Below are 14,737 nucleotides of genomic sequence, written 5' to 3'. Positions count from 1 at the left end.
ATGAGCACATACGTGAAAAAGTGAGGGTGGCACCTATTGAGGAAAAAATGGTAGAAAATCGGTTGAGATGGTTTGGGCATGTACAAAGAAGGCCAAGGGAGGCACCAGTGAGAAGAGTGGAACATATAACTTTGAGTCCGATTAAGAGAGGTAGAGGAAGGCCTAAGAGAACACTCTTGGAAGTTGTTGAACGTGATCTCTTAATTAATAATATTTCTAAAAGCTTAATAAATGATAGAGCACAATGGCGTCTTGCAATCCATGTAGCCGACCCCACCTAGTGGGATAAAGGCTTGTTGTTGTTGTTGTTGTTGTTGATGTTGTTTGGCTGTGCAGTGGTTACCCACTAAAAGAGTGAGAAGCTATCCCTATGCTATTTTTGGGCCCTACAAAGTCCTTTGGAAGATTGGGCATGTAGCTTATGAGTTGGAGCTGCCTCAGGATGCTAGAATTCATCCCATTTTTCTTGTGCCACTCATGCGCCCTCCCTATGGACAAAAGCCAACTACTACTATTGCTTCTTTACCACCCTGTTGATTTTGAGTTGCATTTGGAGCCTACTCAAGTGCTAGCTCATCAATTGATTCACCATCACTCTCTTGAATTGTTGGTGCAATGACAAGACTGACTTATAGAGGAAGCAAGCTGGGAGGATTATGACCTCTTGCAAGCTCAATTTCCCTCCTTCCAACTTGAGGACAAGTTGAGTTTTGGGAATGATAAGAGACCTCTGATGACTTATTTCAAAAGGAGAAAAGGGCAAAAACTGAATTAAGTTATTTTTGTTGCTTTTGTTTACTTCAAAGTATTTTGAATAATTCTGTTTGAGAGATTTTAAGAGTTGTTTCAGCAAAATAAGGGACCATATCTTCTATTAAGGTGTGATGAGACCTGTGAATTGATAAACCAGAAAAACAGAAAACATGCAACAACAGAGCACAAAACAAGGGAAATCCTGAGGTTTTAGATTAATATAATAAGGTGCTGAATCAGAGTTACAGGAAGGACTCCCTGATTCAGTATAAAACCCTCTTCCCTCATTACAATGAAAAGCAACCGAGTTTGTCTACAAGGTGATCCTACCTTGTCAAAAAATCAGACTACCCTTAAGTCTCTGATGCGTGCCATGAGGAAGAAAGGGGAGGGGTATTTAATTGAGTATTAAGGATTGATAGGGGAGAATGAATAGACTGTGAATCTCACTCCAGAAATAGAAGAGCTGTTGCAACAATTCCCATTAATGTGTCAAGCTCTTGAAGGATTACCACCTTGCGAGCCAAGGATCATGCTATAATCATCAAACCTGGCAAGCAACCACCGAATATAAGGCCATACAGGTATCCCCATTTACAAAAAAATGAGATAGGTGTCATTTTGGTATTTGAGAGTTGGGAGGAGAGGACTGGCCTCTCGAAAGCCAGCAAGTGTTCTATATTAAGAGGGACTGGGTTAGCTTGGTATTTATTTTTTTGACAAACATTACATTGTGCTACATAAAGCTGGATATCTTTCTTCATGCCTTCCCAATATGCTACATTAGCTAATCTCTTGTAAGTGTGAAGGTAACCAAAATGTCCCCCAACCGGTGAGTCATGAAATTCCCGCATTAATAAGGAAATTTGGCTGGAGTTTTTTGGTAGAACCATTCTGCCCTTGTAGAGTAAGTACCTTTTTTCCAAGCTGTACCCTTCTACATTGTGTGGCTTGGCAATGAGCTGCTGCAAAATTTGACGTAGCTTGGGATCCGATTAAACCTCCTTCTCCCATTCTTCAATGTCATCATGCTGCCATAAGGAGAAACCAAACAACTCCATAGGTTCTTCTTGCCTAGAAAGAGCATCCGCAGCCCTATTCTCCTTGCCGGGCTTGTAGACAATCTCAAATTTGAAACCCATGAGTTTTGAAACCCACTTTTGCTGATTTTCTTCAACTATACCAAAATGACACCTAATACGCTTGGGGACCTCAAGCCTAACTATAAACCCAAAAGACAACCCTCATGGACTCCAAAAAGAACCTTCTCCTAGGCCAGGTCAAAAGCAACTCTAAAGCAGCCTTAGTTGTTATTTTCTTGCTCTTTAATAGTTGGAGCAATCAGGTCAACATTCTGACCATCTGAAGGCATCTTTCCTTTTTCATGCTTCTTCTTTGTTTTCCTTTTGTAGGTCTGGGCAGCAAAAGTAATCCTATCAAGGTGGTTCAACGTTACTTATTTTCTAGCTGTTGGAGTTTGTTTCAGATATTTTGGGGATTATTCAGATTTGATCTTGTTATTTTTGCATGTACTTGAGCTCTATAAATATGTTAGTAACTGAAAAGCTAGTCAGATTAAGAAATAAAGCTTATTTTACCCATTGCAGATTCTCCTAACTTTTGGCTAATAAGAGATTATAAAGTGAGATTCTTGCTTTATATTTTAGTAGTGGAATTGTTCTACCGTTATTTAGTTTATCAGACTTGACCAGTTACCAAGCTTAAATGTCATTTGTCATTGCATTTGCTTGATTTGAGGGTGTACTTTTTTCCAACCTCTCTTGCCATGTTCTGAAGGTTATAGTTTGTATTCTCCATTCATGCAGGGGAGCCTCGTCTATTGGATTGCAAATAGTTCTCTAGCCATCACTCAGGTCAGATGCCAATGGTTGTTTTTTTGGTTTATCATGTAGTTTGATCCAATGTTTTGCAATTGGTTTTCAAGAATGTTTATCATATAAACTTGGCAGCAATTAACACTGAGACATCCGGTCATCCTTGCCAAATTGGGGCTGCAAGAGGACATTAGTCAAAAACAGGATTCTGAGAATTCTGGTGCTCCTGAAATTGTGGTCTTGGATTCACAGGAGTTACAAGACAAGAACAGTTCTATAAAAGCTTCTGAGGAAACTAATGTTCCTAAAACAACTAGTGATTCACCTGAAAAGTGGTTTAGAATACCTGCGGAGAATTTATCTCCCAAAGAACTAACTGCTGTGAGTGGCTGAAATGTTCGTGTTATTAAGACCCTATTATGAATGAAGAATTTCTCATACATTTATGGTTGTACTTGCTGACAGTTTTCAGTTCAAATTCATGCTGGTGGGGACAGAGAGAAAGCCTTTCTCTTACTGAAGTCAGTTATTCTTTCTCGAATTTTTAAAATCCTTGCTGAATGAGAAAAGAGTGGGAAAATTTGACAAGTAAACCCCCAGTGATCTTTTTATAAGCTCCATATCCGATTGATGCATTGCATTCATAACTTCCATATGCAGACTGGCACTTGATAAGGATCCTGAATATGTAAGAGCTTTGGTTTTAATGGGGCATCTTCTATTGCAGAAGCAATCAAATGCTGAAGCTACTGGTTACTTCCAGCGTGCAATTTCCAAGGTGTAAATTTGGCTTTGCTCCATTTTTCAGAGAAAAAAAAATATTATGCTGATTAAATTATATTTTTTACGTACCTTTTTGAAGTTACTGAGCCAAATAATACTTCTATATTGATCAAAAGGTATGTACAGCAATATATACATGAGCAAGAATGATCAAATCTCCGAGAATAAAGGAGACAGAATCAGAGGAGAATATCAGGGAATGAATCGCATAAATCCCTCTATTTTAAGTACCCAATATCTCTCCTAATAATAACATATTTTTACATTAAATAATTACTATTTCTAACTACACTCCCCTTGAAGTTGGATCATAGATGCTAATCATATCCAACTTGCTAATACAATTATCAAACGCTAGGTTGTGTAATCCCTTGGTGAGTACATCTGCAGCTTGGAGTCTAGTTGGTAGATAGATGAGGCACACAACTCCTTCTTCAACTTTTTCCCTAATTAAATGTCTGTCAATTTCCACATGCTTGGACCTTTCATGTTGGGCAGGATTTAGCGTCATACTTATCATAGCTTTGTTATCACAGTAGAGCTTTAATGGAGGATCAACTCTGACATGTATCTCATCCATGACTCGTTCTACCCATAATACCTCTGAAATGCCTTGAGCCAAAGCCCTTAATTCTGATTCAGCACTGCTCCTTGAGACCACTCTTTGCTTTTGGCTTTTCCATGAGACTAAATTTCCCCATACAAAGGAACAATATCCTGATGTTGACCTCTTATCCTTGTATGTTCCTCCCCAATCTGCATTTGTATAAATTTCTTATAGATTTTGTTTTTTTGAATAACAACCCTTTTCCAGATGTTCCTTTCAACTATCTCAAGATTCTATACACTGCTTCCATGAGCCTCTCCCTAGGGTTGCACATATATTAAGTTGCAACGCTTACTGCAAAAGCTATATCTGGCCGAGTGTGAGAGAGAGATTAGTTTCCCAACTAACCTTTAGTATCTCTCGTTGTCCAGTGACTGATTCTTCTCTTCTTCCTCTTCACAATCATCTTCTTCAGATTCAATCTCATCTTCCTTCTCTTTTCTCAGTTTCTTCCCCTTTCTCTTAACCACGATGGGCATGTTTGTAGGTCTACACCCCAACATACCTGCCTCAGTAAGCAAATCAATGATGTATTTCCTTTGGGACACATGGATCCCTTTCTGTGACCTTGCAACCTCCATACCCAGAAAGTACTTCAAATTTCCAAGGTCCTTTAATTTAAATTCCTTCCTAAGAGCCATCTTTATTCTTTTTACTTCCTCTTCATGATCACCGGTGACAATTATGTCGTCAACATATACTATGAGGATACACCTTTTTCCGCTTTCCATCTTCACAAACATAGTATGATTAGACAACCCCTGTGTGTACCCTTCTGCCCTCAAAACTTTGGAAAATCTGTCAAACCAAGCCCGGGGTGATTGTTTTAAACCATGCAACGATTTTTTCAACTTACACACCTGATTTGTTCTCCCTACCTCAAAGGGTAACGTCATAAAGACTTCTTCCTTAAGATTTCCATTCAAGAAAGCATTTTTAATATCTAGTTGATGCAAGGGCCAATCCAGATTTACAGCTACAGAAATCAAAATTCTGATTGTATTCAGTTTGGCCGTGGAAGCAAATGTCTTTTTGTAATCCAAACCATACGTTTGAGTAAATCCCCTCGCCACCAATCGTGTCTTTAACCTGTCTAAATTTCCAGCAGCATCATATTTAGGGTTAAATACCCATTTACATCCCATAACTTTCTTTCCTTTTGGAAGTTCTACTATCTCCCACGTGCCATTCTTTTCCAGTGCATTCATTTCCTTAAGTACAGCATTTTTCCATTCGGAATGCTCAATGCTTCATACACATCATTAGGAATCTACACTTTGTCAAGGTTAGTTACAAATGCATGAAATTGTGAAGACAAGGTACGGTAACTCACAAACCTTTGAATGAGATGCTGTGTACACATTCTAGGTTGCTTTCTGAGGGCTATAGGTAAATCTAATTCTTCCACTTCCTCCATCTCAATTACCTCTTCTGCCTTAGATTCTTGAGAGTGATTTTTACTCTCTATGTTCTCAGTCTAAGGAGCCCCTCTTAGTTCAGATTCTGGCTGTACTTTAGGCATAATAGTCTCCCTTTCTTGCCATTTCTTCCTTGAGTAAGTGATTGGTGTCTTTTCCAGTGCATTTTCTGCATTTTTATGATGCTTTGAAAGGCTCTTCACCTTAGTTTCTGACCTAGGAGACTGGATTCTGAGTTCGGTGATATGAGGGACAAGAGATTCAGAATCTGTATTGTACTGAGATTGAGAATTTTCTGGGTTTTTTTCTGGACTTTTCTCTGGAATATAAAGTTTTTCTGGTTTTTTCTAGAATAACAGGACCTGAAACATCCTCACTGTCCAAATGCTGAAAGTCACTCCCTCTCTCCCCCTAAATTGAAGCATTTGGGTAAAAAGGTTCGTGCTCAACAAAGGTAACATCTCGAATTTTAGTATAAGGATCAAAACACTTATACCCTTTTTGTGTTGAGGAATAACCAAGGAAGAGACACTTGACAGCTTTAGGATCCAATTTTTGGGAATGGTAAGAGTGAATGTAGGTGGTGCAACCAAATATTTTAAGAGGTAGGTCAGTGGCAAGGTGAGTGATGGAGTGAGATTCTTTGAGTTTCTCAATTGGTGAAATATAGGAAAGAACATGATTGGGCATACGGTTGATTAAGTATGTTGCTGTAAGGATGGTATCACCCCAGAAATATTTGGGAACATTATATGTGAATAATAAAGCATGAGCAACTTCTAAAAGAAGTTTGTTTTGCTTTCCATAATGCCATTTTGTTGAGGGGTGTTAGGACAGGTGCTTTTATGAACAATTCCATGGTCATCTAGAAACAGATTCATGGTTTTATTGAAGTACTTGGTCCCATTATCAGTATGAAGTGCTTGAATTGTGGCATCAAACTGGTTTTTTATCGTAGTATAAAATTTGGAGAAAACAGAGGGTACAGAAGACTTATCTTGTAATAAGTAAACCAAACACATTCTGGTGTGATCATCACTAAATGCAATAAACCATGGATTATGGAAAAAGGACGGGTAGACTTATATTCCATAGGTTTGAAAACAGATTTGTGATGTTTAGCAAGTTCACAGTCAGTACAATGAAATGAAGAATTTTTATTGGCTTGAAATTCAGGAAATAAATGACATAAATACTAAATTTGGATGACCCATTCTCCTATGCCATCACATAAGATCTTTAAAGTCTTTATTTTTTGAGGCAGATGCAACATTGCACTGGATTCGAGACCAAAGACTACTCACGGTAGATTCATCAAGATAGTAGAGACCATTATGCTCCTTAGTACTGCCAATCATCTTCCCCGATGAGAGGTTCTGAAATATACAATGAGTAGAACAGAAATGAGCCCAATAATTTGCTTTAGTCAACTTACTAATGGACAGTAAACTACAGGCCAAGTACGATACATGTAAAACATGTTCTAATTTCATAATTTCAGAAATAACGACACTTTCTGTCCCTGCTATTGATGAGGAAGAGCCATTTGCTGTGCTCACTGTTTCATTTCCAACACTAGGAGCATAGGTACTGAATAGCGTAGAGCTGATGTCATATGGTTCGTTGCCCCAGTATCAACAATCCATTTGAAGTTATTAGTAGAAGTAAGGCATAATTACCTTTATGAGCCACAGATGCAGTATGATTTTGTTTCTGCCTTTTTTCATTCTGTTGGAGCATGCTGAGCATCTTGAGCAACTTACTGAGTTGTTCCTTATCAATCTCTGGCACCGGTGGGGTTGATTCTGGTTTATTTGGTGGTACACCATGGGAAGTCTGATATCCTTGTGTCTTTCCTTTTCTCGGCTTCCAGTGAGCTAGTTTGCCATGTATATCCCAACATGTCTCATGAGTATGTCCAGTCTTCTTACAATGGTCACAAGTTACCTTCCCTTTTTGGGTCTACTGATTCGTGTCATTACTCTTGCTCACAAGTGCAGCCGAGTCTAAAGATGGTTGAGTGGAAGTAGGCCCCGGAAGCATGACTTTGCATCTTGAAGCTTCACGATGCACCTTAGAGAATACTTCCCTGGTTGATGGAAGTGGTGTACGACTCAGAACTTGTCCTCGTACATCATTCAAAGATTGGTTTAGACCAGCCAGAAATTGAAATACTCGTTCACTTTCAATCTGCTCCTTATACCGTGTTGCATCTTGGCTGCTTGACCACTCTAAGTCTGTCATCAGGTCTAGTTCCTGCCAAATAGCATTAAGTTCCAACTAGAAGGTCGTGACATCACACTCCCCCTGTTGCAGCGTCCATGCCTTCGTTTTGAGCTCATATATGCGAGCTAAATCCTTCCCATCAGAGTATGAGTCTCGCAAAGCCTTCCAAATTTCATGGGCTGAGGGAAGAAATATAAAACTTTACTGGATTTATGAAACCATGGCATTTATCAGCCATGACGATACCAGCGTGTTTTTAGTGTGCCATTGTTGGAACTCTTGCGTCTTGGATTCTTCTGGAATTTTCAATGAGCCGTCAAGGTAGCCCGTCTTCCCCTAACCTCCAATTGCGAGTTTCATGGCCTGTGCCCACATACGGTAGTTCGCACTGTTAAGCTTCACAGAGACAAGATGTACTGAAGACCCTTCGTGGTTGGTAGTTGATCCTATGAGACCACCTATCTTGCTCGGATCAATCTTAGAGGACCCATCATTAGTGGACATCAGGATAGTATCAACTGGGTTCGACTCACTCTCGGTACTATTTGCTTTGAAGCTCTCGGTGTCGGATTCCACTGGAGAGTATCACGGCTCTGATGCCATGAAGTTACTGAGCCGAATAATACTTCTATATTGATCAAAATGTATGTACAGAAATATATACATGAGCAAGAATGATCAAATCTCCAAGAACAAAGGAGACAGAATCAGAGGAGAATATTAGGGAATGAATCGCGTAAATCCCTCTATTTTAACTACCCAATATCTCGCCTAATAATAACATATATCTACATTAAATAATTACTATTTCTAACCATGCTTTTCATTTATGAAGTAAAATTTGATTTGATGTGCTTTGAAATTATTGTCAGTGAGATTTTTTGAATCATAGAACATTTTATCATATATAGCATTTGGCAAATATCTAGTAATTTGAAATCCCTATTTGTGCATATGCAATGAACTACTAATTAACCTTTTCATTTGTCTCCTTTTTGCTTTCTCTTCTATAAAATTCTCCGTTTATTCCTATTTTTGAATTGTTTGCTTCCTTAATCATCAGTTGTTTCTTGGTCGTTCCCTAGCTTACTCTTGCTGGCCAGCCAACTGAAGTGGAGGATGTTGATCTTCTAATTCTTGCTTCCCAATGGGCAGGCGTTGCCTATGAACGTCAGGTGAAGTTCATACGTTGAATTGAGAACAGGCTTGGATATTCAGATTAGTTGGCAGAATTCAACCTTTTATGGAGAATGTCTTTGTTGCCTGAATGAAAATTGACCATCTTTTTTTTTTTTTTTGGGGGGGGGGGGGGCGCTGCCAATGTTATCTGTTTCAAAACCTGTGGTCAGCTGATTCTCTTGTGCATCATTAAATTAATAACCTAGAGCATGTTAGGGCTACTGTTACCTAACCAGTTGGCATTGGCAATTTTAGAAGTTTGCATCCTCTGAAAGATTGAAAGGATTCTGTGCATTATGTTTTCTTGTCAAATTTTCCTCGTGGTCAGGGAAAGAGGGCTGAAGGATTTGTACACTTTGAAAGAGTTGCAAATATGGAAGAACCCGAAGATCCAGCATGCAAAGCTCATTATTTTAATGGGTTACTATTGCTTGCGAGGTCTGACTTTTGGTAACTGCCTCTGTTGAAACTTAAATGAAACACCGCCAATTCCTAATTTACTATTCTATGTCATTTCTTGGGTTTCCAGCACTCTATATGATGCCGGGCAAAAGGCTGAAGCTGCCAAGTATCTCCGTCTTGTGGTTGCTTATAAACCTACTTATCGTAGATTCTTGGATGCATGTGAGCAGGATGAAGATATAGCCAATGATCTTGCAAACAGCAGAAGAGAATTATGATTTCAAGTTTTGTCTACCAATTCCCTTCTTTTTTAAAACAAAAAAAATAAAAAATTAGTAAGTTGGGTTCCAAAGATGCACGAGAGCTTGGATAGATCATATTAGCTGAAAGAACATTTACGGGTATACTTGCAAATTATCCACCAATAATTCGAGATTGATCATATAAACTAAAAGAGCATGAAAGTTGAATAAGATTTCATTTTAGCAGTAATATATATCCCTGTTTTGTTGGGGGGGCTAAATTGGACTAGCTTTTGTCAGCTCACCTTTGGTAAGATAAGCAAAATACATAGTAATTTGTTTTTAACTTCCCAATCCAGTTTTACAAATTGCAAAAGACAATTTATTCGTTGTTGTTCAAGCTTCACTCATAAGTTAATTCATTTTCTGTCTTTTGATGTATCGCATTTGCTCCTATAAGCAATCGTCCTCTAAGACTTTGCTGATAATGCCCATTGTATTATTGTGCTGTTTCAGCGGATTGTTTCTCAAACGAATTGTTTAAATCGTCTTTTGTTTGCGGTTATTATTTTACATGCTTTTGGACAAACTAGCTTTTATTAGCCGTGCATAGATGTATTTCATCTACTATATTCATGACAGCTCATGCGTTAGTAAAATCAATCTTCAATTTGTACCGAAGGGAAAAATCAGTCTTCAATTTTATAGTTCAAATGCAAATCAAAATTAGTTTGAAATTTGATGGAAATACAACTAATTTTTTAAGAATAATATAAAAATAAAAGAATAATTAATATTTGTTTGCGGGAGAGTTCTCTCTCTTCTCTCCCTAGGTTTTCTTCTCAGCTCTATGCTCTTTTTACTCTCTGGGAGCTTGCTTCTACCTTTCCTGTTTTTTTTCCTCATCATCATGATCCCTATATACACACTTACTCTCTTGGATTGCTGAGATTTATGATCGAAGACGCTTTCATCTGTCAAAGTTGCAGTAATATATTTCACGCTTTTGGCATCTAAGATCTTAAGTCAGGGTTATCCAATCTCATAACAATCGTTTCTTGCGCTTTTTCTATAACACCAGACTTTCGATTCATGCTTCACTGTGGACCTTGGCTTCTTAAATCTTAATGGTTGTTTGATGATTCTTCACAGTTGGAAGTCACATACAAGATTACAAGGTATTTCTCTCTCTCATGTTTCTCTTTGGGTTCATCTTACTGGCTTGCCTATGAAATTTTATACTACAGTTGCCACTTCACTTTATATAGGGTAACTCTATGGGTACCTTCATTGCTGTTGATGACTCTTCCCTTTTGCAACCATATGGTCTGCGTTTTCAAGTCTTAGTTGATATCACTCAGCCTTCAAAGCTTTGAGGAATTCTGGTTTTTTTTTTTTTTTTTCCTTCTAATGGCAACACTCTTGATTTTAATATTTACTGTGAAAGGATTGCGCGTTTGTTTTAGTTGTCATCAAGCTGGCCATGTTTCTCACAACGTCAGATCTTTCTCAGATATAATCTTCAATTTTGCACGTTCATGATATCTGAGTTTTTTGCACGAAGAGTCTCTTTGGGTCGAATTTGATTGGCGGTTTTTTAAATACATATCTTATTAGAGGCCACTCTACTTGAGATTCTGTCATGGACCAATAGCCTTTGAGCGGGATAATGCTTCTTCTTTCTTCCCTGGAACACCAAGACCCTGGACCTTGAAAGTCGGTCCAATGTTCACTGATTCCTCAAGTACAGTTGTCAATGTGCACGTTACTCCTCCAGCTTTTCGCTGTCATAAGCGAAGCTTCTCTGATCTGCTGTAAGGTTCTGATTCACCTTGTGGGTATCCAAATAAACGATCTAAGTTCCATTTGGATCTTCATTCTGCGTCGTTGAATCACAAACTTTTTTCACCTCAAGCACAGGTTTCTTCATGTGGCAAGGATGTCTCTCTCTGTTTTTTCATCTACACCTGTCGATGGTTCTTCTATGGTTTTTTGGACACGTAAACTCCAAGATGACTTCATCAACTGTGTCATGTAATTTTTAATTAACTACTGCATTCTTCAAGTTTTTCGCTCCACTCTTTTACTTCAGCAATCACTCTTTTTGGACACGTAAACTCCAAGATGACTTCATCATTATGCCAAGAAATATGCGCAAACCTCTCGTCATCCATAATTTCTGGCATGAAGCTTACATTCGCGTTTTTCCAGTTGAGTCATGCATGCTATGATTTCATGCATGTGAAAGATCATGATGGTGGACATTCCCAACTTATCTCAGATCACTTCCACTGCTTCTATTCAGCATGTAGTTTGGAGCCCCCCTGTCCGTTCTCCTTCATAGTCAACATACTGAGCTTGGTCTTGATTCAGCATGTCTTTCTGCTATTTCATCATCAATACTTAAGCGCAAGATTGCTCTGTTCCATTCTGATGAAACACAGGAAGCCGTTGCAACTGGGTTTCTTGAGGTTTTGGCCAAAAAACATTGTACCTCTGGATGACTACGGTAGAGGCCTTCATGGTATCCAGCATCATGGAGGTCCCAGAACGAGAGTAAGGACAAATGGAATGAATGAGTCCAAGGCAAGATACCTGGCAGATTCTCACTAGACTAATAAATAGTGCATGACCATGCTTGGCCGTGACAACAGACTGTGAAATGATGACACGAATAAGCAATAGTACAGAGAGAATATGCACGTATACAAGGGATACAACTAATCACAATATTATAAACCAAGGTTTGATCATACGTTTCAGCCTCAGTCTCATGGCTTCTCTCCTCAGGAGCTCTATGCTTCATCGTCTACAATCAATGACTCCGCATGGTACTTGGATAGCTGGGCAAATTTCATGCTACTCTACTCGACTCAGCTTGATCGTGTCACACCAGTAGGTAAAACTCACTTAACTACATGTACAGGTGAACACAGGCGTACCTTTGATACCAAGAACGAGAGTAAGGACAAATGGAATGAATGAGGCCAAGGCAAGATACCTGGCAGGCTCTCTCTAGACTAATAATAAATAGTGCATGACCATGCTAGGCTGTTATAACAGACTCTATGAAAGGCTAACTCGTATGAGCAATAGTACAGAGAGTGTAGGATTCGAAAACACAAATGAATGAATTCACAAGAAAAGGAGTTTTGGACAGAGTCTTCTTGCCCGCCCACACGAGAATAGACTAATAGAGCCTAGATTGAAGTGCACAGCAGATGCACCAAAAGAGAGAGAGAGATTTTGATAATGAGAATGGTTCATCTTTTAGCTTTCAACTTAAGCCTCTATTTATGGGTCCATGGATCGAAAGGAAGACCTAATCAGATATTAATTCTCTCATTATGGAGGAAATAATTTGATTGAGATCATTGCCATTAATGTAAGGATAACTGCCCTATTAGCTGTAATATCAACTAAGACATTACCACAATTTAATCTTGATTTGGGTTAGCTCATAATGACCTGAATATTTCCCAATCAGTGTCATAATGGGTGTAATATTCCTATATCTCCCACTTGCACATGAGGATGCCATCATCTTGCACAGCTTATTTCTTTCTTTTCATACTTGGTGCTCTGTCATGACCATCGCACAAGGTCATCTTGTTGTACTCCTATGTTGTAGTTGTAATTGCCTTAAGCACCCCAGGTTCATTCATACAAATTACTTATAGTGCATCTAATCCCTCTTAAGTTAATTAATTTAACTTAGATGGCCTTCCATTGTGCTTAGTACCTACACTTGCAAGTCCAGATTTCTTTACCTGAATGCATGAAACTCTTCTTCTTTCTCAATTCTAAAAGAGATTGGAAAATATCGATTGAAGAATATTTTTTTGACTTCTTCCCATGTGAGAGCATATGTCACTTTCACCTAAAAATAGCTAAGTTAATATTAATATAGTACTGGTGGCAACCTAGGTCATTCTTCACTAAGGATGCTAACTAAGGTTAATTAAGGCAGATTCCTAGAAGTTATGGGAGTGTTTAATTATACATATCTAATTAAAAACTTAATTAACTAGTAAAATGAAAATGAGAATGTTTAAATCTTTTTAAAGTGGAGTCTAAGGAGTTATGGGATGCTTGATTCTTTATCTATTGTAATAGGCTTGATTTTTATCACAGATTTTTCACAAAAGGAAACCTTTCCCCCTTTTCCTTTATAAATAAATATTTTTCTCCAAAAATATACTTGTCCAAACAAAACAATAACAAGATTAATAATCACCATTGGGCTTAGGGCAGAGGAAGCCCAATAAACAATTTGAAATGAGTCTAGGTTCAATAACATTTTATAGATATCATCAATTCTGCTAAACACACATTTTTTTATACCATTAATATATACATCCCAAAATAAATAGGCTTGGCCCAATAAAAAACACGGTCTAGATTGACATGTTTAAGAGTTATCTAACTCAAACAAAAAAGATTAAGTAGTTCTAGTCAAATAACCTATAACAATTATCCAAAGTAAAATTTATAAAAAGTTTCTAGGTTATGGCAGCTATAATTACAAAATAAACTGAAAACCATGTGCCAAGTTGAGAGAAGGGAGCCCAATGTCACAACCTCTATTCAAAAAGAGAAGAAACCATGACATTGTGGTGCTTTTGGAGACATCATGCAAAGATTTCCAAGAAGAATCTAGTATGTTCTAGAATGTTCTAAAAGCATCTAGAACAAAGTAGAAATATCTGGAGAAATCTAAAAGTTTCTAGAAAGTTCTAGAAACTTAGAGAGGGATGTGAAGATGTCTAAAATATTCTAGAATGCTCTAGAACATTCCACACATATCTTAAAGTTTAGTCTAGAAATATCCTTGAAAATATCTAGATATTTGTTGTAGATAATTTTATGAAACACTCTAGAGGATGAATGTAAATCGTAGGAGTGGATTATTCTTCATCGTCCATTAAGGAGGTGGGAAAACTCTAGAATAAGGGGGAAGACTATAAATACCCCCTCACCCCTCATTTGTAAACAAGAAGCAAAATAAGAAAACTAGGAAAAGTTTTAAACTTTCAAGTTCTCTCATCCAAGGTTTTTTCTCTCTTGTGTTCAAGTTTTCTAGTTCCCTTGCCTACATTCTGAGGGTTCAGTTGACTTAGCAAAGATCAAGAGGTTGATCACGCTAAGGCCGGTATGGTTCAAGGACAGAGGAGTTCCAAGGTCGTGACACCAAGCTCACTTCTTCAGTGCCCTCCTTGTATCTCCACCTGACTGCTCACCTAAAAATTGGTAAGAGATAACATGTGAGATTAAAAATCTCAGTAACAATTG

At 38.1% G+C, this 14,737-nt stretch overlaps 1 protein-coding gene across 4 annotated transcripts in view; it reads left to right on the top strand.

The window, feature by feature from the left end:
• LOC129315461 (ALBINO3-like protein 2, chloroplastic) overlaps positions 1–9,695 on the top strand; it is a 30,714-nt gene extending 21,019 nt beyond the window's left edge. For 2 of the 4 annotated variants that reach the window (XM_054959139.1, XM_054959138.1), the window contains 7 exons: positions 2,580–2,627; positions 2,724–2,969; positions 3,054–3,109; positions 3,249–3,366; positions 8,708–8,797; positions 9,130–9,239; positions 9,331–9,695. In XM_054959139.1, coding sequence (XP_054815114.1) covers positions 2,580–2,627; positions 2,724–2,969; positions 3,054–3,109; positions 3,249–3,366; positions 8,708–8,797; positions 9,130–9,239; positions 9,331–9,481 — 819 coding nt within the window. In that variant the 3' untranslated portion in view covers positions 9,482–9,695. Of the gene's footprint in view, positions 1–2,579; positions 2,628–2,723; positions 2,970–3,053; positions 3,110–3,248; positions 3,367–8,685; positions 9,240–9,330 lie in introns of those variants that run through there. The other 2 variants (XR_008594508.1, XR_008594509.1) reach the window with 2 other exon arrangements.
• The last annotated feature ends 5,042 nt before the right edge of the window (positions 9,696–14,737 follow it).

Source organism: Prosopis cineraria, unplaced genomic scaffold, assembly GCF_029017545.1.
Source record: "Prosopis cineraria cultivar Desert tree isolate PC_DT_omini unplaced genomic scaffold, ASM2901754v1 PC7, whole genome shotgun sequence".
Classification (NCBI taxonomy): Eukaryota; Viridiplantae; Streptophyta; class Magnoliopsida; order Fabales; family Fabaceae; genus Prosopis; species Prosopis cineraria.
This window is presented reverse-complemented; position numbering and strand designations above follow the sequence as displayed.